The sequence below is a fragment of the Meleagris gallopavo genome, chromosome 2 (genome assembly GCF_905368555.1).
Source record: "Meleagris gallopavo chromosome 2, MGAL_WU_HG_1.1, whole genome shotgun sequence".
Lineage (NCBI taxonomy): Eukaryota > Metazoa > Chordata > Aves > Galliformes > Phasianidae > Meleagris > Meleagris gallopavo.
Genome location: NC_139405.1, coordinates 105155756 through 105181804, shown reverse-complemented (window position 1 = coordinate 105181804; position 26049 = coordinate 105155756). Strand labels below are relative to the sequence as shown.

General features: G+C 49.3%; 2 protein-coding genes across 10 annotated transcripts in view; one reads left to right on the top strand and one right to left on the bottom strand.

The window, feature by feature from the left end:
* INTS9 (integrator complex subunit 9) overlaps positions 1–2921 on the top strand; it is a 71052-nt gene extending 68131 nt beyond the window's left edge. The window contains exons 16-17 of the mRNA XM_010708087.4: positions 45–182; positions 1333–2921. Of these exons, the coding sequence (XP_010706389.1) occupies positions 45–182; positions 1333–1509 (315 nt within the window). The 3' untranslated portion in view covers positions 1510–2921. The remainder of the gene's footprint in view (positions 1–44; positions 183–1332) is intronic.
* A 3302-nt stretch (positions 2922–6223) lies between these two features.
* EXTL3 (exostosin like glycosyltransferase 3) overlaps positions 6224–26049 on the bottom strand; it is a 136245-nt gene continuing 116419 nt past the window's right edge. For all 9 annotated transcript variants that reach the window (XM_085218282.1, XM_085218278.1, XM_085218279.1 and 6 more), the window contains 4 exons: positions 13942–14069; positions 10856–11000; positions 9902–10030; positions 6224–8857 (listed from right to left, as the gene is read on the bottom strand). In XM_085218282.1, coding sequence (XP_085074408.1) covers positions 8648–8857; positions 9902–10030; positions 10856–11000; positions 13942–14069 — 612 coding nt within the window. In that variant the 3' untranslated portion in view covers positions 6224–8647. The remainder of the gene's footprint in view (positions 8858–9901; positions 10031–10855; positions 11001–13941; positions 14070–26049) is intronic.

The following is a 26049-nucleotide window of genomic DNA, read 5'->3' as shown; positions in this document are numbered from 1 at the left end:
CTGATGTGATACACTGCATTACTGTGCACCTTTTTGTCCATTAGCTCCCTCCGAAACCACCACAACCCCCCACCAGCAAGAAGAGAAAACGAGTGAGTGACGACGTGCCAGAGTGTAAGCCTCTGAAGCCATTGCTGAGTGGCTCCATTCCTGTGGACCAGTTTGTGCAGACACTCGAGAAGGTAATAAGCCTTTGGTGGCAAGCAAGGTTCAAGGGGTTCTCTGCAGAGCTGAGAAATCTGCTGTTTTGCTAGGAGAGAGGAAAATAATTTTAATGTGGCTTGAAATAGAGGGAGGCCAGTGAGCTGTCAAAGTATTGCCAGAGTATGTATCTCTGCAATGAGAACAGAGGAAATATTTCCCCATGGAAATGTCTTGGTGTAAGTGCTTGGTGTCATTTATTTCCTCCTGGTTTCCTACGGAAGCTGGGCTTTTAGGGTCACTGCATGGGTGAATTTCCCACGTGTATCAGCTGATTTCCAGCGCATTTGAACAGTGGAGAGTTTTTAAATGTTTAAATTCCTAAAGTTCTTAAGTTCCTAAATTTGAAGTTCTTGATTTTAAGTTTTGTGAAAATGAGGAGACTGACTGAAGAATGATAGAATCATAGAATGGCTTGGGTTGGAAGAACCTCATCCACTCCCACCCACCAGATCAAGCAGCCTAGGGCTGCATCCAGTCTGACCTAAGAATTGTAGACTCATAGAACGACTTGAGTTGGAAGAGACCCCAAGGATTATCAGGTTCAAAGGCCCTTGCCACAGGCAGGACCACCAACCAATGATGGAAAAACTTCCTGCAGAGCTTCAGGACAGGTTCTGGTGGCTGAACTCCCAGGCATTGCATGTTACTGCCCTGTAGAGCCCAGCTTTGCCCTGGAGAGCCCAGCTTTCCCCTGCTTGGCCTCTTAAAGAAAATGGATAGGAAAAAGGTAGGATTGTCCGGGAGGAAGTTTGCAGTGGGATTCAGTGGGTCTATATATCTTCTTGAGGCAGTAATGTCAGCAGATGTTCACTTCTGTACTTAAAGGAGTCTTTTGTCCTCTTTGCCACGCAAGATTTTGAAGTTGGTGATTGCTATGAATTGGTATAGTGGAAAACTTTAGCCTCCCTGTGCTGCAGTAAATCCATCTGTATAATGAGGCTCATATTTCACTTATCCTGTGAGGGTTTCCTCTGCTGTTCCCAGAGATGTAGAATATCTGCAGTGCCACTCTGTATTTTGCAGCCGTTCTTTCCCTCTCCTCCTCCCTGAGCTTACCCTGGTCTCTCCCTGTTACTTATGTTGCTGTAACATCTCTCTCTTTTCCTCCCTCCCTATTGCTGTATCCAGCATGGCTTCAGTGACGTGAAGGTGGAAGACACAGCCAAGGGCCACATCGTGCTCCTCCAGGAGGCAGAGACCCTCATTCAGATTGAGGAGGACTCCACACACATCATCTGTGACAACGATGAACCTCTTAGGGTGAAGCTGCGTGACTTGGTTCTCAAATTCCTGCAGAAATTTTAGCCCATGGACACCATGCTGCTCTGCAGGGAGAGCCCTCAGAGCACCAGAGCAAGGAGCTTTTAGAGAGTGACCCCAAAGAGAGATAATATCTGCATTCAGAGACCAGAAACCACCTTTTCTTCATGCAGAAGCAACTAAGTATTTTTTAATATCTCTATATATTTTTTATTTAATTTTTAGCCAGTTTTGGAATACTTCAGAGGGGATTCCTGTGCTGTAAAATTCCTTTCTGGAATCTTAAAGGAGATACAGATTGCAGAGTAAATAAATAGAGTGTACATTTAGAAAGTCAGGATGAAACCATCTGCAGGTGCAGATATTTCTGTGTGATGCAGTCAATCAACAGTGTGTGCCCCAGCCCTTTATCCAACAAAACTCTGCAAGAATATTGGACCAGTGGCCTCAAATATTAAGAGATGATTGTTTTTTTTCTCCCCACTGTGTCTTCATTGCATCCAGTTTTCTGTCTGTGTGTATGTTTCCCTGGATATGGTACAAAGAGGAGCGTGGCAGAGATCATAAAAACAAAAACAGAAAATGGGGACTATGCTGGGCATGGCCAATGGCTTCAGAGTGCCCAGAGCACCTTCATTCTCCTGGAGCAGGGAGGTTTTGGTAAAGCTTTAGCACTTCAAAGGTGTTCACTGATGTTCACCTCACCTCTTAGGACCAAATTTGTCCACCGAGATGTTGGGTCCCTCCACCACCAGTGGGAGAGATACCAACAGGAGGGATTGCAGTTGCAAGCAGAATGCTTGGTTGTCCTTCTGTGCCCTATTGGTCTGTTGGCTGTTGGTGCTGAGACAGCTCCATTCCCTCTCACTGCTTCCATTGGGTGCATGAGGCTAAGCAACATGAATCTGGGACCCAGAAACCCAGCTGGGAAGGGAGGCATTCTCATGTATGTTAAAGCAGTTAAACTCCCCCTGCTCACGAAAAAACCTGTGAGATTTAAGTGCCTCTCATTTCTACCTTCCCAAAATCTTTCAGTCCCCACATTCCAAAATCCTGGTTGAAATTCTGATAGCCCTTTATACAAAGCCATCTGTACTGCAGACTAGGGGGGCTTTTCCCTCTCAAAGTTGTGTATTTGGAGCCTAAACTTAGTTAATAGTATTGCTTTTAAAAGTAGCTAAGTAGCTGATTGATTTCTTGGATATACTGCTGTTGTCTTTTTTTTCTTTTTTTTTTTAATGGGATTGTTTTGTATTTATTTGGTGTTAAAAATAAAAAGCAATAGTAAGAATGCTGAGGAGAAACCACATTCAGTGGTTTATAGAAGCATCTGCTTGCCTGGTCCACATCCACAGGTGCGTAAATATACATATTTATAAAATGTCTCCAGTTTACAGCCTTAGGGAGATGAAGGCAGTGGGAGAACAGCTCTGTAATAAAAACTGTTTGCTGTTGCAGTTTGCACATCATATTTCCTACACATTAAGGGTTCCTGCTTGATTGGTTGTACAGGCTCTGGCATCTGTACCTTGGCTTTCTGTGTGTGTCAGGGGCATGAGAGCAATGGCATCATTAGGGCGATAAAAACCTGGTTGCAGAAGCATGAATCCCAATGAGAGTTTACAGCATCTGTGGTAGTTCAGCTTCTTTACCATCAGTAGGAAATAGAGTAAAAGAACTGGGCATATCTCACCTTATGATTAAATCTGTATAAAGATTATTCTGAACACATGAAGGCCACTGGACGTAGGAAGGGTGGGAAGGAGAGAGACGTGCATGCCTCATAATATGTGAGTCCTTGAAGTGCCTCTCTCCCTGTTACCCACTGGCCCCAATGCTCCAGAGACTTCGTTTTGTGAATGTGCTAATTTGCATTTATAATTACAGAGGATTTAAATCCACCTGAAGGTCCCAGTGCCACCATCAGATGGAGTGGCAGCTCAGCAGACGGTGCAGGGCTGTGTGTTCACATACGTGAGATGTAACCACACTCTGTGTTTCTCTGACTGCAGGTGCCTGAGGGCAGGAAGGTGAAGTTTTGCTGCAGTGATGCAGTCTGATCAGCTGTGTGTGTGAGGGGAGAAAACCTTCCTCGTGTCCCATCCAGCAGAACCCCGTTAACAGCAGGTCAGGTTAGACAAAGAGGCATTCTAGCTCTCAAGATACTCAAGAAATCTTTAAATAGGAACCATGAGACAGCTTGTGTCAGCTGCAGTGGCTACTCCACTGGTGTATAATTGGGCCAAACCAACCCCAGTGCTCTGAGCCCCATGGAGGTCTCTCAGTGCTGCCTAAATTGACAGAACCAGAGAGCTCCAGCCTAGTTCTGCCCCAATGGGTGATTTTGGAGACGTTTCTGGCTTGCTGCAGTCCGGTCCAAAAACATATTTGCTTGGTTCACCACTTCTATGACTGGGGCTGTCACACCAAATCCTGTAATTCGGGGCACAAAGCCGTGACTCCTATCAGCCATGCTGATACTTGATCACATCACTGGCAGCTGGTGGATTTCCAAAGCCCTTGTCGGTTTGGGCAGAACATCTCACTGCTCCAGTCCAGCACCTGAAAACCAGTTTTGTTTCTTTCTTAGAAACAGACAGGTTGTGCCTGCTGGAAAAATAAACATTCTGGGGGGATCCTTTAGTGAAAAATTTTAATTAATCTCACAAAATAAGCTCTTGTTCATCCTGCACAGAGGAAGAAAAATAAATGGCATTTCTTCTGGCTGGGTCAGTGCTGCAGAGGTAACCATGGCAGCCGGGGAGGGATGCAAGTGGAGGGGGTGGAATTAGATGGATGCCAAATACATTTTAACCAGAGAAATGCTTTAGTGGACAGATAGCAGCAAAGGCACTTGGGTTTGGCACCATCTTCCTTGCAGAAGGAAAACATCCTGGCCACAGTGTGATATTTGTTGTGCCATGGCCTGTGCACATGTGACTTTAATGCAGATAGCATTTGCGGCTGGTAGCAGATACTCCTAGGTGGAAAGAAGTATATTATGTTTTTAGTCTATTAATAAGAGCCTTAAGAAAAAGAACTGGAACAAGTCATTACATTCCAGGCTCGCTGTCTCCCGCACCGTGCCCAGATGCGTGGGCCAGCCCTGTGGTCACGTCAGTGTCCCTTCCTAGGGGACGTGAGCACAATGAACCAAGGGCAGCCTGCATCTGTGTCCTGGAGGCAGCTCACATCTTTGGGAGGAACGGGGCTTTGGTTTCATCCATTTGTATTGGTCTGGGTGGGCTCACCCTGGGGAAGCTAGGCCATGTGGAATGGTCCCTATTTACCTGTCACATGCAGCCCCGCACCTGAGTCCATCTGTGAGCCCATTTCTTGCGCCTCATCAGCTGTGTTTTTACTAATAGGGCTAAGGCTGCAGCTGAAAGCTCTTTGCCTTGATTAACACAAGAAATTATTCCTCACTGTTTTTCTCCCTTATTGCCTCCACTACTCGTTCCTCACCTTGCGCAGAGCCCATAAGGGTGAGGCCTCCATCCCGAGCCCAACCCTACTGAAAAATGCTGCCATTTTGACTGATTTTTGTCATTGTCATCCTGTTGGCAGCCCAACATAAGAGCTTAAAAACTGCATGAGAGCCCAGCCTGTGCCAAGCAGTGCCTGCATGAGGAGCAGCCAAAAGCCTTTAACACCACAGCAGTAGGAACTCATCTCACTTGGAGTTTTATTCTTGGAGGTGAAAAAAGCATTGTTCCAAGCTGTGCTGCACCCCTGGGCAGAGCAGGGCTCCAGGCACGTGTGGGTGGCTTTGCTTTTTCTTTTTTTTTACTAGCCCCTCTACATTATGTTACTTAGCGGCTTAAATGGAACGGTGACAATAATCCTCCCCTTGCAGCATAACAAGGGGCTTTCATCCATTGCCTGCCTCATAACTCACTGCTCTCTTCCCTCAGACTGCTCTCAGTATTTACCACCCTGAGTCCCCACATCACAGTGTGCCACTCACTGCTCCTTCTTCTACGTGGGGGTGAGGCAGAGCCCCAGCAGGGTGTGAGCACCTGTTCTGTGGGCAGTGCATCCCTCACCTGGATTCTAACAGCAGTTGGTTGCTTTCATGGCATTGCCAGGCAGAATGAAAACAAAGGGAACAATTCCACGGTGGGGATTTTGTTTTTTTTTTTTTGTTTTTTATTTTTTTGTTTTTTAATTGAGGAACACGTCCTCTGAAATGGAAAACTGAGGGTCCTTTTGTTGTGGCTGTTGAGGGCCAGGCTGCAGCCAGGTCACTGCTTTTCAGATGACTTCAGGAGTCATTATGCTGCTGTGTCCCTGCCTTGGTCACTACTTTGGAAAGGAATATAGGATGGCTTGGGCTGGAAGGAACCCCAAAGACCATCCAATTCCAGCCCCTGCCACGGGCAGGGCTGCCAACCACTAAGGCACCGGATCAGGCTGCACAGGGCCCCATCCAACACAGCCTGGAGCACATCCAGGTCCTGGGCACAGCATCCATCTCCTCTCTTCTGGAACCAGAAATTGGGTTTTTTTCTGGAAACAATAGCAAGAACAAGTGCTCCCAGTAGGGACGAGCCTTCACCTCAGGGCAGTTTGCTGAAACGGACACAGCTGCCCTGAAGGTGTTCTGCTGGACCAGAGCAGCTCATGGTTCTGCCCCTGCCCAGGGAAAAGGCAGGGCTGGGAGATGTTGGTTTTGGGGTGCCTCAAAATGAAGCTGCTGTGCATCCCATCCCAATCCCAAACCCTTTCTCAGAGCCCCCAGCAAAGCACAGGGCCACACTCAAGTTAAACTCTCCATTTATTGGATCCTTTTACAAAAAAAATCAACATTTGAATATTGTGCTCGTGTTGAAGGAGTGTTCCTTTTTCCTTCCAATTTTCTTTGAACCCGGTGCCCACGGGGCAGTTGGCACAGGGCAGGGCGGCACCACTGGCGATGCTATTTACAGTGAACGGGAGAGAACCTCACTCCACACCCAGCTGCAGCTCCAGTCCTGGGATGAAGCAGCAGAAACATCAAAAAAGGGAAAAGGGAAAAGGCCTTCCTTTGGGAAAGGTGCAGCCACCAAGGGACCCTCACTGGGATGAACCCCACAACCTGACCTGAGCTTCAGCATTACCCTGGGACCATCACAAAACCCACGGCAGAGATGCTGGTCACAAGGATGATGGGGACAGTGGCAAAGGCTGTTCTCAGGAATGCCTCTCTCCTCCCCAACAATGAGAGAAGCCTGCAGGATGCCACCGGAGCAGAAAGTTGGGCATGAATCACAGATCCGTGCTCTGGAAGGATTCTAGTGTCTTTTGGGGCAGAGTGGGGCAATCTTCCTAGCAACAGAAGACTGAGGGTGGAGATGGAGACAGCCCTGCACGGCCCCACGGCCCCCGTCCCTCCTGCCACCAGCACATTGCAGCACCCACCCACCCTCACCCCAAATCCCTTTGGGGTTCAGCAAACAGGAAACCATCCTGCAACTCAATCCCACCCCGCGGGCATCCATCACAACCATGGTGCCAGGCATGTCCGAAAAACCAACAGGCTGGGCAAGGGATGAGAGTGCTGAGAGCCTGGAAAAACAACGCGACTTTCCATCACTGTTTCTACTGGCCTGTGAATGAGAAGCCATGATGGAAAGGAAGAGCCCACCCAGCCTTGGGACTGAGGGCCTACACGGGTTTAGGTTTTGGGGTACAGGAGGTGGGTGTCTGACAGCTGCCACGCACAGAGGCTCAGCAACCAGACCTTGCAATGCAAATGGCAACACAAACACTTCACGGTACATCCGCATCTTCCAAGCTCCATATATTACAATCTCACCAAAATAACATTTCCCCCTAAGACTTCTGAAAATAAGCAGATGGGAAGTGTGTATCTCTATTTATATAAAGTGCAATCCGCAGCTGCCCCCACCCTGGCTGCCGCCCGTGCTCCATTTAATGCTCCTCTGTTTAAAGAGACTGAACCTTCACACGCTCTGTTTCCAGCGCCTGATGTTAAAACAAAAAAGAGAAACAATACACAAAGGGAGAACCAGATGCCTCACTCCTTATTTCCCTGCGCTCTGTGGTGTTGCTGAAAGTACGTGCAGGAGAGCAGCCATGTCCTTCCTCCTCCCATGGGACCACAGCGAAGCAGAGCAGTGCGTCGAGCTGACGGCATCCACTGGGTAGGGGAGGAATCAGCTCCAAACCTGGCTCCACGGCCACGATCCCAGTTATGTTCCCCAGCCCACTTGAATGGAAGGTCGTTGTGGGATTAACCTTCAAATGCAGCCCAGAGCCACACGTGTGTGCAGGCAGGACGAGGGTTTAAGGCAGGTAAATCCACCCCGGGCACGCGTGTGGCTTTGTGATGGGGCTGAGGCAGTGTGGGATCCCAGCAATCGCTGGCGCTTTGCTTTGGCGCTGCTGGGCTGGCACAAAGGAGGATGCCCATCTCTTTTTCTCACCCTTTGAAGCATTACATGATCTCGAAAGGACCGACAGCTCACCTTCCATCCCAGCAACACCAGCAGGCCAGCTAGGAGCACGGGGCAGCCTGGTTTCCCTATGGCTGCAGCACAGGGCACCAGGAATAAGACCGCAGTGACTGCGGCACAGGGCCCGCTGCTGGGAGCAGGGTAAAGACACACTGGGACCAACTTCTTCCTCACTCAGCCCTCTTGGCTGGGCCCTGCGTGGTGAGCCCAGCAGCAAAGTGCTCCCGGATGGATGAAAGCTGGAGCCCTCAGTTGTGGCTGTGAGGCAGACGGTGTGTGAGAGGGGTGGGGAAGGGATGGGGCCGGCACGGTCACCAGAGCTGCCTCGATGCTGGGAGAAACCTCTGCAGCCCAACTCCTCCAAGCTGGCCTCGCTGTGGTGGGTCAAGAGGGGAAAACGGGGTGGGTAGGGAAAAAAAAAGCCTCACGCGGCAAATCTAAAACACTTTCATTTTAAATAACAATAATTATAATTAAAAAGAATGGTTGCCCTTGGCCAGAAAAGGGGCAGATCCACTAGCCAGCGCACCATTCCTCAGTGTACGATCTTAGGGAGCATCTTTACAGAACCGTGAGGTCCCCGACGTCCCTCATGCTCCGTGGGAGGAGACCGGAGTCCACGGCAGGAGGCGTCAAGCATCGGAGCCCAGCTGAAGAGCCCCCCTCTGCCCCACCCACCTCCAGATGGAGTTCAGAAGCCGGGGGTGCCCAGCTCCCTCCTGCTTTTAGATGAATTTGAAGCATTTTGTCTTGTCATGGGGCAGGCGGGTCTTGAAGAGGACCGAGTCCACGCGGAACTGGGTGTAGAGCAGGGGCATGTACCCGTACACCTTGACAAAGAAATTGATGCACTTGTGCCGCTCGTGGAAGTGAGAGTCATCGTGTGAAAGCGCCTGGGGGCAGCCAGGGCAGCGGAAAGTCCAGCGGGAGGTCACCTGTGAAGGGAGGGACGGAGCCTTAGAAGGGGCACAGTGAGCGGCTCCTGCTGACTCTCTCATCACTTAGGGTTTAAGAAGCCGTTTCAGAGAGAAAGATCTTAAAAATGAATTTGTTTCAGTGCTACAGAACCACAGATGTATTTTTAGAATAAGCAATTTGCCTCATGCTTTAGGCACCCAGAGTGAGATGTTTTGAGGGGGCTCCAGCTTTCAGGAGCTGCTCAACAGGTGTCCTTCCTCATTGGTCTGGATGTGGCCATCCCACTGCAGCGCCCTCTGATTTGGGTCAGATTCTCTCAGATTGGTCACTGAGCTCCACAAACTCCCCTTTACAGCACTTCCAGATGGAAGGAACACCACGCAGAAGAGCCCACCTGTCACATTCATGGCCCAGGCCCATCTCCAAGGCAGCTGGCCTGTGACAGCGAGACATATGTGGGGCTGTAAGAGCACTCTGCCAGCAGCCATAAAAAGAGGACTGATCTGAAATTCATGCTCAGAATTGTGACAGTCATTTGTCACGATGGGGCAGAGAGACTTCAGCTGGGCCACAGTATTTGCACCAACAGCCTTCCATACACCCGTGAGCCCAAATGCCTCCACAACACTAAACAAAAACAGAGAGGAAATAATTCCTACTTGTGCTGGACACCACAAAAGTAGGACATTTGGCTTCAGGACTCAGCTGCCCTGCAGGGCCTCTGCTCACCCAGGAACCCTCTGCTCTATGCCGCGGTGTGAGTCGAACCCCTCCTCATCCTGCTTGTCACAGTGGCTGCTTCTAAGAGCTGTGCTGAGCTTTCACACCTTTTTGAACACATTTTTTGACTGCACCTCCTTGGGGATGGAGGGGACGTGTTAGCAGCTCCCAGCAGGACACGCTCACAGCACAGCCATTTGGAGATGCACTGCAGTCAGAGCACGGTGAGGGAGGGCAGCAGATGGATTTCCCCAAGTCAAGCAGCCTCCAAGTTGCACTCCGCACAGCGCTGCACGTTTAAGACATCCATCAAATCACCCAAGCCCTGCCTGGTGCCTTACCTTGATGGGAGGTTTCCTTGTGAGGTGTGAGACCAGGAAGTTCATGGCGATATCCTCGCAGTTGATGTACTCATCCACCATGTCGCGGATGGCCTGCGGCATCACGTAGGAGTACAGGTAGGCGTAGTACTGGTGAGGAAAAAAAGTTCTAACAATGCTCAAGGGGCCACAAGCAGCAAGTGCTGCTCCAGCCCCCTCAGCTCCTGCTGTCTTTATTGCTGCACAGCACTTGCCCAGCAGCGGGTGGATAACCTTCCCAGCTCGCTAAGACAGCTCAGGACAACCCCTGTAGGAAAAGAGCCTGTTGGTTTCTCAAGGCCCACTTGCCACCTATCGGCTCTCCCATAGGAGAACACGTGCCATGGAGCTGCATTCTGCACTGCTCCCTCCCAGCACAAACCACCCGCAAGCTCTGCACACCAGGCAGCTACAAAAAACCATGACTTCCCCTGAAATTGCACATTGCAGTGCTTGGACTCTACAAGATTAAAGGCACTACAGAAAGGTCGTTATCAACTCCCACACAAGAGCTCTGGGAGACTCAAGCTGTAAATATGACACAGGGAATCTGAATCATACCTCCCATTCATAGACACATTAAGGTTGGAAAGATCACTAAGATCATCTAACCCAACCATCAGCCCATCCCTGCGACTGCAAATGAGGGAGCATCTGAGTGTTCCTAGTTTGCAGAATCCGTGTTTTGCCTGTGATGTGCCTCTGGGCACTGGATATGTGTTTGTTAGCGTTTCTGTTTGGAAGGAGCCGAGGAAAAGGAGCAGTGTGCTGCAGAGTTTCTTCTTTAAGAATAAAAGCCCCACAACCGCATGAACTCCAGTTAGTCTGGGAAGGAAGGGAAAGCACCAGGCTGACCGTGGAGGAGCAACTGTGGACTTGATGATCCTTATGGCTTCCTTCCAACTCGGGATATTCTGTGATTCTATGATATCTCACCTTATGGAAGAAGGCAGCACCAGTGAGCACCATCGAGAGCTCACAAGAGTAGTTGGAGTTGTAGAGCCAGGACTGATGGGGGATGTCCCACGCATGGTAGCGCCCCGGGAAGCCGACGATGCGGTCCCTCGCCTCCCTCCAGACCCTGCAAACAGAAACACCGAGGTTTTCCGTCAGACACCAACCTGGGCAGCACCTCTGGAGGTGAGCACAGCTCCAGCTGATCCCAGTCACGCACAGGGCAGGGCTGTGCCCTCAATACCAACAGAGCAGCTCCCAAGGAAGGGCTGCACATGATGGAAATGCGTGCATTTAATCTTGGTGATGGTTGGTTGCTTGGACAAGAAGAACAATCATTGTGAAAATGTGCAATTACTTTGCTTTAAAGTTTTTTTTGTTTTTTTTTTTTTACAAAAGCATGAAAACGTAACATGAAAACGTGCCTGTGTACATAGACTGTGTGGTGCAAGTTCGCCCACTGCCCCAGCACCATCAGAAGGAGCAACCAAGTGACTCACATGGGTCCCTTCCTGATCTCATGGAGTTGTGCCATACTGTACTGCAGGAAGGGGCTAGATGCAGAAATCGTGGCTTTGACAGGGATACAGAATTTGTTGAGCTTATCTTGTTCTAAATGTTGAGTGTGAGGCAGAGCATTCCTTACTCAGCTCTGCCACACACAGCTGCGAGTGCAGAGCAGCACTGCTGGGTTTCTCATGTTGGTTCTCTTCCAGAGGCACCTTCGAGTCGCTTTTTCTAACTAAAAGGTTGTGCTGCAAGTTTAAAAGAAAACTAAGATAGAGGCTGATAGCCCATAATTCATTTCTGAGTTACACAGAGCATGGAAAGCTATGATCTCAGGTGAAAAGGCAGAGAAAGAGACTGGGAAAGCCAGTGTCATGGGAAACTGCTGCTGCCAGCTTCCCACAGCACGTGCAGGCACATCACTGCAAGACACATGCACCAGTGCTGCTTCTATTTCTTCTACACCCCAGAGCAGCCGGGGGTAATCCAGCCTCTTCCCAAACTCCCTGAGATGTGGTATCTCCCAGCAGCTCTGTTTCTTCCTCCATACAGCAAAGACAATCAAAGCTCCCTTTAGGAAAGCTGCAGAGATGGTCAAGATGGGGTCTCCAAGCTGGAAGGCACCAAGCTCCACTACCTGTCCTTATTTACAGACACTGCAGTGGTTACCTGCATCCCAACCTGCACCCAGCAGCCTCCCCAGCATCCTTCACCCCAACACACACTTGCAGTTGTTGCACAGGGAATTAATCCTGGGGTTCACGTGTGAGAGTGTGGGCTCGTTTAACATTCTGCTCTCATCTGAAACTTGCTCTCCTCCAGAGAAATCCCACAGGACAGCTGCAATGCTGTCAGGAGTCATTAAGAAAAACGTCAGTGCTAAATGTCTAACCTGGGAACTAAATACATTTTCCACATTGGGCTCATGGCTTCCTTTGGATGCACCGGTCTAACCTCACTAACGGTCCCAGCTGCACCTCCACACTCAGTGACTACAAGGAAAAAGCCCCAGGTGGGAGCTTAAAAGGATTTTCCCTTTTCCCCAGACACTACATCAGGCAGCAGGTGGCCTTCTCCTATTTTCCTAGCATGCACGGAGCTCCTGGTTCCTCCTCCCTCAGTTCCTTTCCTGCTGAGCTTCACAAGCAATGGCTGTGGGGCAACTGTGGGCTGCTGACAAAACAAAGTTCCTGAGGGCTCTGGGCCTTCATTAGGCTACTTAACACAGCAAACAGCAAAGACTGGTTTGTTGTTACATCCTCAATCAAATTAAGGAAACTCCAATATAATCTGGTAATGAAAACTGAGCAATTAACACTGCCTGCAGCTTCCCTGGCACCATCCTCCCAGCAAGCATTTGTGTGCTGAGGGTTTCTATCAATCAAATACAACTGTTTTGAAAAGCTGCAGCAGCAACCACTCACTCCCTTTCACTTCTCCCACATCCACATGAAAGTGACGTTTCCTTCCCAGCTCAGCAGCAAAACCCAGAGTTCCTCCAGCAGAGCTTTTTGGTTGCACTCCTTGGTAAGGTTTGCTCCCAGCAAACAATCTCCATGCAAGGTGCTCCAGGGCTGATCCCCCCACGCAGCCTCAGCCAGGCACTGCGGATGAGCAAAGGCAAACGGAGACCAAAGAGGGGGAGAAAATGGCCAAGTCCAGATAAAGAGCCCACAATGGGGCAAGGAAGGGAGCCAGGAGTCCCAGTGCCTGCTGTAATCACTTAACAGCTCATTTCTCACCCTTCAGAGAGAGTGCTTTCCAGGCATTTTGTGCCTTTCTGTCTTCCTCTGAAGCAAGAGCCAACCCATCTGGGAGGGAAAGGAGAGCTGCTGCCTGCCTCCACCCCCTGACAGCTGTCAGGAGCTCCTGGATTTGCAGTCAGCCCCACACCAGGCTGACAAGCTGCAGCCAAGTGAAGGTGAGCAGCAGCAGCCTGGGGAAACCTCCTATGGAACCGCTTTCTTCCCTGGGCTCATCAACAGGGAGCTGTGTGCCAGGGCAACGTTGAGGGAAAATGCAGGTGTTGGAGCAGAAGAGTAGGAATGAGAGCAACCAGCACTCTTTGTGCAACATCTCTTTTCTCCATGCTCTGGAGAGAGAGATGCTAAAACAGCTGTCACATCCCAGCGCCACACAGATCTCAGAGGAGGGATGACAACCTGCTGTGAGCACACCAGCAATGAATCCCTGCAGTGAATGTCGTGGCCTCGCTTTTGGCACACAAAGCATGGAGTGTGAAAGCCTTGGGTTCGTTTGCCAGTTTTCTTCCTCAACAAGCAAGGAAAGCGTGTACTGCCAACAACACTAAGGGAACGCTATCAGAATTGCAAAAGCCAAAGAGCTGAGGTTAAGACATGTGAGAATCAGGTTGCCTGGACAACCTGGAATCAGCCCACCTGCCTGCAACTCATTAACACGTAATGAATTAAACAATTCATTAACACATGCTCTTCCTGCACCGTGAAGCTGCGGGAAGGGATGTGCTCATCCTTGGTCAGGCCCTCGTTTTAACCACGACGGCCACACTGCACAGAAAAGCTGCACCCTGTGCCACTCACCGGAACCCAAACATGATCTCGTCGTGGCGAAGGTGAGCGTCGTCGTCGATGGACAGGATGGCTTCTGTCTCGATCTCATCCCACGGCAGGAAGCGGTTGTTCAGGCTGTTCTTCTCTGTGCGGACGACCTACAGACAAACAACAGTGCAGTCACGGTGTCTGTAGAGGTGATATTTAGGGGCAGGGTGCCATGCTCCAGCTGCAGTCCTTCGGCTATCGCATTCTGGCTGTTGCGTTTTGGCATTGCTTCGCAGCCCCTGGGACAGATAAATGGTTTCTAAGCAAAGGCACCGGCTCACTCCAGCCTTCTACCTGCTGCCTGCCTCGCAGACCTGCCAGAGCCACACATCAGGTACCAGCTGCAAGTGCTGCCCTTGTGACATGGCTCTGCATAACCACGCGACAGCCAGAGGGGAAACATGGCAGCTGCCAGCAAAGCAGCCCTCGTAGCACTGCTCCAGCTCACTCCAAACAGAGCTGTTTTACCAAATATCCCTGCTCTGTCCCTCGGATGTGAGCCATTTGCAGTACCTCCCTCTGAGAACATCTCAGCCCAGCTTCCTGCCCCGCTCAGTCCTGTCTCTCTGGCTCACTGCTGAACAATCAACTCTTGCTTTAGAAATAAAGTCCAGCCTGGTGAAAAGAATAAGGTGTCATGGCAATAAAACTCCATTAAATAAGATTACATTTGATCACATAAAAAGCTTGCACTGAAACCATTAACAGCAGAAAATATTTGTGTTGGGGATCTGCATAACAGCTGGTACCATTAAACTCCCATGTAAAGCCAGTGTTAGTGCTTTCATCTGTCAGCTACTGGGGGACAAAAAAATGGAACGTTTGACAAGAATGCATTAAAATATCCCATGGAAGAGCCATCAAAAGCACGGACACTATTGTAGGGAGGTGACAAATTCCACAACTCCAAGCCACAGTGAATCAGGGTGGGAATGGCAATGAGGAGGCACATGGGAAAGCAATTTAGGAGAGGCAGGAATCCAAAATCCAGGAGATCTGGAGCACCTTCCTGCCTGCTGACATGGGCAGGGGCCCCTCCAGCAAACTGCAGCCCACGTGCAGGCCTGGCCATCGCTCTGCAGCACGGTGACAACATGGGTCTCAGTCCTGCCCAGGTGTCACAGCACTGCTGGAAGCTCCTCCTGCTGAAGTCTGTGACCAACAATTCCTGAACGACCACTTTCGTCATCCTTGCCCTCTAGTAGGTTTGGGAATGTATTAAAGCCAGCACTGATGCACCATTTATCCTTCTGTTTAAGAGCACACAACGCGCTGTGTCTCTGCTGTTACAATGAGATTTCCTCAACAAGCCTGATCTCACTGAAACCTGTGGGTGGCTGACTCATTAGGATAGCAGAAGCTGGACCCAGTCCATTGCAAAGTGATTTAATGCTTTCCAGGCAAGGTGTTGCCCACGGATCACACCCAGCCAGCTGAAGATACATGGACAAAGAACTGGGGCTGGGCAGCACAGGAGTTTTGCTGACAGCACCTCCTGGATTCTGTGCCCAGGCCACTTTGCGAGCTCTCTGTGAGCAGCCACAACCACTGCCCAGGGCCAGATCTGCGCTCTGGCTGCCATTCACTCCCAAGGGAGAGGTAAAGATGCAATGCTCAGCTGAGAGTTCCTACGACCTCTGTTTTTCACCCCAGACGTTGCATCTTCTTGGGCTGTAAAAATCTGGACAGGAAATAAAAGTTGTCCCAGCTGCCAGGGGTGCATTTCGGGAAGCTCTGCACATCTGCACAGTCAGTGCTTGCTTTGTGCTCTGCACAGAAAATACATGTGCTCCTGCTAAACAAGGTGCTGCCTTTCAACGGGAAGCATTTAAGATTAAAGCTGCTTGTAAATTGATGGATCCCAGGAAACACCTGGTAAACCTTATTGACTGACTTCTTGTTTTCCTGTAACTCGCTGACCATGATGCAACTACTGCCAATTGAGAGAGAGAAGCGGATCCATCCTGAAATGTCTGAAGTTGGGACCCCAGAGGGGAGAGAAAGATCAGAGCATCAGCATGAAACTCTTCCCTAAAGAGACAAAGCTACAGAGGAGCCAAGTGCCTCCAGGACACAATGAGCACATTCAAATCATCACATTAGCACAAGCAGAAGTTAGAAGCAATGAAAAGCTAGCATCTTTGATGGTTTCTTTTCAAAGCACCTGTCCTGTCTTACAGCACTTTTAGATGCAGCTGAGTGCCATCCAACTTTCATTCTCCTCTCACCCCTGGGCAGCTGCTCCAAGGAAGCAGCCGGGGACCTGCAGGCAGTGGTAACTGAGAGATGATGATGAAGATGAAGAAGATGCCTGAGATTCCAATCCTCCCTGCCATCCCCAGGCGCTCAGGGCAGAGCCTGCTGCTGCTCCCCAGGCAGAACTGGGATGCACACCCTGAACCTGAGCCACAGAAATAGGGGCATCACATCATTAGAAAGGAAATCTAATTCTTGAGAAAGACAGAAGTGAATCTCTCCGTAAGTTCTTTAATGCAAGCAGCTAATCTTGTAGAAACAGGTTAGGGGCAATGGGGAGAGCCTTTGAATCAAGGACTTGAACCATTCGTACCTCTTCTCAAGGTTTTACATTTCAATGGGCCTCAGAAAACAGCAGATATGTCAGGCATGAAATGGAATTTATGGACACAAACACACTCAGTAGCTTATTAGGCTGGGTGAAAAAGGAAGAGTTATTACACCAGCCAAGTGTAAAGGAAGTTCAACTCTCTCCTTCATACAGTATTAAGTAAGATTTAGCAATTTTTCCATGACTTTATCACAAAGTTAAGACACACCGAGTGGCATCCATCTCTACATGCACACAAGAGACAAGGCATGCTCTGATCTCTGGGATTTGCTGGCCACAGGAGGCACCTGCACATCCCATGTGAGCTCTTCTCATGGCTGAGAGAGAGTGGGGCTGCTCTCTTCTCACTGGTGACAGGATGAGGGAAATGGCCTCAAGTTGCACCAGGGTAAGTTTATGCTGGATATCAAGAAACACTTCTTTACAGAAAGGGCTGTTAAGCACTGCAATGGGCTGCCCAGGGAGGTGGTTGAGTCACCATCCCTGATGTGTTTAAAATCTGTTTGGATGTGGTGCTCAGGGATGTGATTTAGAGAAGGGCTGTTAGAGTTAGGGTAGAGGTAGGTTGTGGTTGGATTCAAAGGCCTTTAAGGTCTTTTCTAACCTGAGCAATTCTATGATTCTCTGATTCTATACTTGTCTCTGGGAGATTCTCATCATGAGGCACACCATGAACCTGCTCAGAGAACAAGGCACAGCTATGAGATCATGGCACCAGTTGGTCTGCAAATGCTTTATGAAGAACTAATGGTAGGTGGCTGGTGGGGTTGGTGGCTGTAAGTTAAGCCAAAAGGGCTTTCCAAGTCACCTCCATTAACCTTCTTCTCTGCTGGTTCTTTTTGAAACAGGCTGAGCTCTCCATCTCTCACTCAGGGCTGTTTCTCCATCATTGCCCCTCCATCATGTTAACGGCAGCTTCTGACACAAATCTCATTTCTCAACAGCTGTGAGCTGAGTGAAAACCCAACAGAAGGTTCTCTGTTGGCAAACAGATTGAGCAGTGACCTTACCCAAGGGGATTCTAATAGCCAGGAGGACATCAAATCCACTGGTTGAAAGACACAAAGGCATTTACCAAAGAACCACCTTGCCCTGTAGGCAACACGGGAGCTCTCAACACTGATCAAACACAGCACCAATGCCAGGACCTGCATGCAAACCCCAGCCCCTCCAGACTCAAACCTGTCCCCTTATTTTGGTTATTTTTGGCTTTTCCTTGGGAGTGTTTTATTAAACTCCCTTTGCCACCAGCAAGATTACCACATGCAGCACTGGACAAAAGGATTACCATCACCCTCAGCTCCAAGTCCTGAATCCCCTCGAAGTTTGTAAACTTTTAAAACAAGAAACACTTCTCACTGTGTCGGAAATGTCTTCTCCTTTCAGCAAATCAAGGTGATTTGGTTCCACAAGTTTGCTTTGACTCAAAGACCATAAAGCCCCAGCATTCAGTGCAAAGCTGTTCAGTGCACCCATTTGCTCTTGGTGTTATTCACAGTCATGTTGGCCAAACAGATCTTAGAAACATTAGAATTAAAACAAAGCATAAATCGATGGCCTGCCCAGCAACAATACCCCAACCAACAGCAAGATTTTGCATTGGTTTTATACGTAAATACAAATATGCAGTAAAATCAATATCTTCTAGCAATCTCCCTGCTAGTGAGGCTTTATGCTTAAGCTTTAAATTAAGTGTCACATATAATTTGACAATGAAAACATGAAGAATGTTTATGGTGCTGGAGAAATTCCGACAGCTCGACAACTGGACTGATTTCTGGGCAAAGAGCAAACTCAGCACAGAACTGGGAAGCTCATTGCTCATGGCAGGCCTTCATCAGAAAAAAAAAAAAAAAAAAACACAGAAAAACAACCCACAAAAGAATGGCCTTAGAGGAGATGCAAAAACTGGGGAGACGAAGAAGCTTGCAGGAAAAGGATTCTCTTCCTTATTCCCAAATCTGTGCCAATTCATCTGGGGAAAAATATCACCGTACCCAAAGCCAGGCTGAGGCTCCCATGCACTTCACAGTTGAAAATTATGGTGCTGAAGACACAGGAGCCCAACACATCTCCCTCCTCTGCCCAAAGACTCGACCTCAATCTATACTTGGAAAGAAAACAGAGAGCTCCTGCCAGCACAGCCTCTGGGGACAATGCAGACGTACAGTGCTATCAATCCCTCTTTCTTGGCACCATCTCCTGCACTTCTTGGTAGGACCCAGAGAAGCAAGTCACTGGTTTGCAGGAAGGAGTGCCCCAGCTCAGGCCCTCTGCCTTCCTGCTGCTCCAGGGGCCACAGCAAACCCCCACAAAGTGCACTTTGTCCTGATGGTGCCATGTGGGGACACAGATCCCTGCTAAGGACACAACATTCCACTCTGAACACCTCCAGGGAATCGCAGAATGGCCAAGGTTGAAGAAGACCTCCAAGGTCATCCACAGTGCAACCACCCACCCGTAATTCCCCACTAACCACGTCCCTTAGTACCACATCTAAATGATTCCTCAACACCTCCATTGATGGTGACTCCACCTCTCCCTGGACATGCAGGAGCCATAGGGAGTTGGCAAGGTCAGAACCTCACTGCAAAGAAAAAGGACCAAAGCATCTCTCAAGCTGTGGATAAGCAGTGCTGCTTGGTCCTGCTGGCTAACCAGGTAGGGAAAGCAATTAAAGATCAGTCACATTATGCCTGATAGAGAGCACTCTATTAGTGAACTTTGGGAGATCCAAACTCCAGCAGTGAGGGAACAACAAGCAGTAGCTAGAACCCCTCTGTCCTTAACTGAGATCATTCCGTAATCAGGACACATATTTTCAGTTCATAAGTTGGACAAAATCCAGATATCCCAGTAAAGCAACGTGTCCAGCTCAGTCCTTATGACCTGCTGGCTACTGGATGGACCAAATCACAAATTCTGAGTCAGAAGGTGATTTACAAGGTAGAAAGGGCTTCCTTATCATGGGTGTTGTGTGTGCGCATGGATTTGTAGACACAAAAGCAGGATACATCTGAGCTATTCACCAGGGCTGGCTCCATCCCCTGCCCCTGATGCAGCCAACATGACAGATCAGACTGGCATTTGCTTCTCTGCATTTGCAAAGCTGAGCAATTTTTTGGGAGTGCAGCCATCACAACAGGTTTGCACTAACCAGCCACAGAAACCAAGAGGTCTGGGATGGCAAAGGGAGATACAGCATGCTGCAAATAGCCCTGGCTACAGCACAGAGCTCAGATCCACCTGACTGCCCTTACCAGGGACAGCCATGATGGTGCTTAGTGAAGACCATGCTCTGCCTCCTGAAGGCACAGCACCACACCTCCCTGCCTGCTAGCACTGTCTTCCCCGTGCAGAACCATCTCCTCCTTCAGAGCTCAACTCCCTCCATAAGAATACCCTCCTACTTTGCAGAGAACAGAAATTCATCTCATTTCTACTGGCCAGCATCCTGCTTTCCACAGCCAAAACCACACTGAAAAGCCCTGATGTAAGCCTGGAGCACAGCCAGCAATTCTTCACTTAATGAGAAAGAAATCCATGCTATGCTCTGGAAGTTATACTCACCCCTGCACACAGACAGGCTGCGGGACACAGGCAGAGGATGGAATGCAAGTGTGCCATTGCTGTCACAAGGGAAGGCTTGAGGACATCCCCCAGCACTGTGGGTGTATCTGCCAGCCCCCAGCTGGTTGTAATTCCAGGGGAAATTGCACCTTTGCAATGCATAAATATGGTGTTAAAGCACCTTCCAGCAATGCTGCCAAACACTGTAAGATTTCAGCAGCCTGGCATTTTCACAGAATCATAGAATTGTAGGGGTTGGAAGGGACCTCTAGAGATCATCGAGACCAACCCCCCTGCCAAAGCAGGTTCCCTACACCAGGTCGCACAGGTAGGCGTCCAGGCGAGATTTGAATATCTCCAGAGAAGGAGACTCCACAACCTCCCTGGGCAGCCTGTTCCAGTGCTCCGTCACCTCACCGTGAAGAAGTTCTTACGCACATTCGTGCGAAACTTCCTGTGCTGCAGCTGATGTCCGTTTCCCCTCGTCCTGTCTCCACGTACCACTGAAAAGAGACTGGCCTCACCGCTATGGCCGCCACACCTCAGATATTTGTAAACCTGGATCAGGTCCCCTCTCAGTCTTCTTTTCTCAAGGCTAAACAGACCCAGTTCACTTAGCCTTTCTTCATAGGGGAGATGCTCCAGGCCCTTCACCATCTTTGTGGCCCTCCGCTGGACTCTTTCCAAGAGATCCCTGTCTTTTTTGTACTGGGGAGCCCAGAACTGGACACAGTACTCCAGATGAGGCCTTACCAGGGCAGAGTAGAGGGGGAGGATCACCTCCCTCGACCTGCTGGACACGCTTTTCTTAATGCACCCCAGAATGCCATTGGCCTTTTTGGCCACGAGGGCACACTGCTGGCTCATGGCCAACCTGTCGTCCACCAGGACGCCCAGGTCCCTCTCTGCAGAGCTCCTCTCCAGCAGCTCATCCCCCAGCCTGTATTGGTGCATGCAATTATTCCTCCCTAGGTGTAAGACCCTACACTTGCTTTTGTTGAACCTCATCCGGTTTCTTACTGCCCAGCTCTCCAGCCTGTCCAGGTCTCGCTGAATGGCAGCACAGCCTTCAGGCGTGTCAGCCAATCCTCCCAGCTTTGTATCATCAGCAAACTTGCTGAGGGTGGCCACTATCCCCTCATCAAGGTCATTGATGAAGATGTTGAACAAGACCGGACCCAGCACAGACCCCTGGGGGACACCACTGGTCTCCAGCCAGACTCTGCACCACCAACGACGACCCTCTGCGCTCTGCCAGTCAGCCAGTTCTCAACCCACCTCACTGTCCACTCATCTATCCCACACTTCCTCAGCTTTGTTATAAGGATGTCGTGGGAGACAGTATCAAACGCCTTTCTAAAATCAAGGTAGATTACATCTACCGCTCTTCCCTCATCTACCCAGCATGTGACAGCATCATAGAAGGCCACCAAGTTGGTCGAGCACGACCTCCCCTTGGTGAACCCATGCTGACTACTCCTGATAACCTCCTTTTCTCCCAGTTGTCTGGAGATGGTATCCAGCACAAGCTGTTCCATCACCTTTCCAGGGACGGAGGTGAGGCTGACAGGCCTATAATTACCCGGATCTTCCTTCTTGCCCTTTTTGAAGACCGGAGTGACATTGGCTATCCTCCAGTCTTCAGGGACCTCCCCTGTTGTCCAAGACCTCTCAAAAATGATGGAGAGCGGTTCGGCAATGACCTCCGCCAGCTCCCTCAGCACACGTGGATGCACCCCATCAGGTCCCATGGACTTGTGGACCTTAGTACTGCCTAGGCGCTCACGCACGTCCTCTTTCCTGACTAAAGGGAAGTCTCCCATTCCCCAGACCCTCTCACTAACCTCCAGGGTTTGGGATTCCTGTGGGAGAGCCTTTTCACTGAAGACGGAAGTAAAGAAGGCATTCAGTATCTCTGCCTTCTCAGCATCTCCCGTTACGAGGACCCCCCCCTCACTTAGTAAGGGGCCCACATTCTCTCTAGTTTTCCTTTTGCTGTTAACATACTTGAAGAAGCCTTTTTTATTATCCTTTATCACTTTAGCCAGATTCAATTCCAGGCGGGCTTTAGCCTTCCTCGTTGCATCCCTGCAGGCCCTGACTACATTCCTATATTCTTCCCAAGTGGTCAGACCCTTTTGCCACATTTCATGGGCCTTCTTCTTTCCTTTGAGCTTGCGCATGAGCTTCTTGCTCATCCACACAGGTCTCCTGCCACATTTTCCCGATTTCTTGCTCACAAAGAAATAGATGCTGTTGTGATTGCCTTTAGGATAACTGATGTTTAACAAACTTTGGGATGCAGTCTGCAACTGAGCTGGCTCCCAGCTTCTCTCCAGTGCAGCAAAACAAAGCAGCTGCTCCTCCGCACCGGCTCCCACTGACCTCCTGTGCATTCACCTGCTCTGCTGCTCAATTCAGTGGCATTCACACCAGACACCAGCTCTGCAGAGATGCTCAGCAATGGGATTCTGCTTCAGTAGTCCTCACTTTTTTTTTTTTTTTCCTTCCCTTTAATCTTCTCTTGTAAAGATGGATTTCAAAGTGACCATTATCCTCTTTCTCATGTATTAATTATCTTGCTGCTCCAGCCTCACTGCTTTCTTCTTCACCCCGAAGCAGTCGCACTCCCTCTGTGCCTCACACCCAGCCAGGCTCCAGGCACCAATGCTCTGCTGCCCCTCCTTTGGAGGAGCTTTCAAAACTGGAATGAAAAGGATATAGAGATTATTTACAAACTCATCTCCAAAGGTACAAGAGCCTCACTGGAAGGGTAAGGAGATGTGAAGCTCTCTGTCTCTCACTGTCACTTGTGGTGAAGGCTATCAGCTACCTCATAAGTATTCTCCCCTGGTCTCACCTTGCTTCTTTCTCAGCTTTCTGAAGCTCTGATCTGTATTTCACATTAAGAACTGTGGGGCACAGGACAGCAAAGCTCCACACCTGACTGCCATGGGCACTTGTGGGATTGCAGGTTAACAGATCACTACCCTGAGATGAAGCCATGGGAGCAGGGAAGCACTGCCTCGCTGGGTTTCCAAACTGATAATCCCAAGTTTTTACAATTAAATCAACAATATCTGAAGGCGTGAAGTTCCCACATGCAGGTGAGTGGTTTCTTTATCAGCGCTCTTCTAAGCAAGGCAAACTTCAGCAACTTGCTCTCATTTGGAAAATTCTGTAATGATACAGCGTGAACCAAGCTGTGTTTCAACAAGCCAGCACCGTCTATCTTTTCCTAATCTCACAGGGCAGCTGTGATCAATGGACATTTGCTAACAACTCAAAGAGCTTTGAATGGCAATAAGTTGTTAAGAGGATTTTCAAAGGTCAGTCCAATATAATGGGAATACTGCCCCTTCAAGCTCTGAGCAATGAAAATTCACAAACCTCACCAAATGCCTGGCAGCACAGCACCAATTAAGTGAAGAAACAACAAATGAGGGTACAATAGGCTCCCAGACATTTTGGGGATCACAGGGTCCCTGTGGCACTGAGCTGTGCAGCACAGCGATGCATGAGGCAGGGGTGTTACCAGCAGTCAGAGCTGCTGCACATTGTTTGGGCTCATTTGTTTCTAGAGCAGAAACATAAAATTTAGAGCAGCAGGGGAGAGCCTGCAGCAGCTGCCCTGGTCCTGCACCTGAACCAATCACTGGAACACTGAAATGCAGATGAAGAAATGCCAACCAGCTCACAAAGGAACCAACTGGGAAAGCCTGACCTGACTTTGGTAAAAGTATTCCATGCTCCAGCCCTGCACTCCCAGCTGCATTACATCACAGGTGTGCCAGGAGATGTGCTGGGCCAGGTTAGAGTACAATCTCAGCATGCTTTCTTCTTTGGAAGAGCCATACCAGAGCTAAAGAAAAACACACAACAAGCAAAACTCAAAACTTCATAAGTATTGAAGTCCAGATCTCTCTCAGCTCCTCGCTCTCGAGAAAGCTCTGCTAGCTAGCTCACCTATTCCTGCGCTCATTGGAATGGACACGTTGCTAGTCCCTTGGCCTGCACTGACAAGTTTGGCAGCAAATGGCTTGAGAGCTCAGGGCTGGGTCTGAGAGAGGCTGTCACACTTCATCTGCAAGACAGAGAGCGTGTGAAAAATCAGCATGGTGGGCTGGGAGCACCCTTGAGGGATCCTCTTCCTGCCAAGCCATCAGTAGTCATGCAGCACCAGGTCACCAGCACTGAAGGAAACACAGAAACAGCCATTGTAAGGATACAGAAATACACAACAGAGTCTCCAGTGGAAGAAGAAAGTGCTGGAAACCCAAAGGAGGATTACTGGAAATATCTTTTTTCTCTTAACCAAGTGAGGCAACGCTTATCTTTCCACACTCTGCTCTTCAGCTGATAGCTCAGCTGCTTTAATTAACTTTCTTCAGTGCAAATCCTCAGTGTTGTTGCAGATACTTCTTCAGCAGGTTCCTTCTCTTTCTACGAGCTATCTATCAAGCAGGATTTCCATTACAACAGTATATTTAAAAAAAAAAAAAAAAAAAAAAAAGCCCAGAAGAGCAAGTGCAATTATTTTTTGATTTGGTAAAATCTGTACGTCTTGCCAGCTTGAATACATGATGCTTAATGATGCTTGACAATGCCGTTCAGCATTTAGAAGCGGATGTGTCCCATCCTTGAAGGCTTCTAATACAGACATTCATATCTGGGGCCTCAAAGTGAACACTGTATCTCAATTAACGAAGGAAGGAATGTGGACACACTACTCACAAATTAGAGAGCAGTTATTAAAACGCTGGTATAGAAACTTGGTATATAAGCAAAGCCATGATGCCATCAAGTTGCAGGTAGGTTATTTTTGGTGAGGGGAGGACAGAGGATGCATTAATGCTTATGTTGCTGGGAGCAAGAAGCACGAAGAATGCTCAGTCACGCACCTCCACTTCTGGCTTCCAGGTACACTGAGGATGAGAAGTTTTCTGCGGAGATTATGAAGTTGAAATCTCACTGTGAAAGTTCTGATGGCTGTGGATGAAATAAAGACAGCTTTCTGCCGGCAAGTGTCCTCAAATCCATTCCCCAGAGATGAGAGCTCTTCTGTATAATGCCAGAAGAAAAGAACTAGCAAATCCGTACCACGATTCCTTCATCAGCATTTTTATCTCTCATTTTTCTCTGGAATGAGTACAGCTCATGGACAAAAGGAATTTCCATCAGCTCAAATATCATAGAATCATAGAATGGCCTGGGTTGAAAAGGAGCACAATGCTCATCCAGTTCCAACCCCCTGCTGTGTGCAGGTCACCAACCAGCAGACCAGGCTGCCCAGAGCCACATCCAGCCTGGCCTTGAATGCCTGCAGGGATGGGGCATCCACAGCCTCCTTGGGCAACCTGTTCCAGTGCCTCACCACCCTCTGGGTGAAAAACTTCCTCCTAAGATCTCACCTAAACCTCTCCTGTCTCAGTTTAAAACCATTCCCCCTTGTCCTATCACTATCCACCCTCACAAACAGCCGTTCCCCCTCCTGTTTATACACTCCCTTCAAGTACTGGAAGGCCACAATGAGGTCTCCCTGGATCCTTCTCTCCTGTAAGTTAAACAAGCCCAGTTCCCTCAACCTTTCCTCACAGGAGAGGTGCTCCAGCCCTCTGACCATCTCAGTGCCCTCCTCTGGACCCGCTCCAAGAGCTCCACGTCCTTCCTGTGCTGGGGGCCCCAGGCCTGGACGCAGCACTGCAGATGGGGCCTCACAAGAGCTGAGCAGAGGGGGACAATCACCTCCCTCTGCTTACATTAAAAAAGGGGTTTTTTAATGCAGCCCTGAACACAGTTGGCCTTCCTGGCTGCAAGCACATACTGCTGGCTCATGTCCAGCTTCTTGTCTACCAGGACCCCCAAGTCCTTCTTCACAGGGCTGCTCTCAAGGAGATGTTCTTGCAGTTTATACAAATACCTATAAAATACGA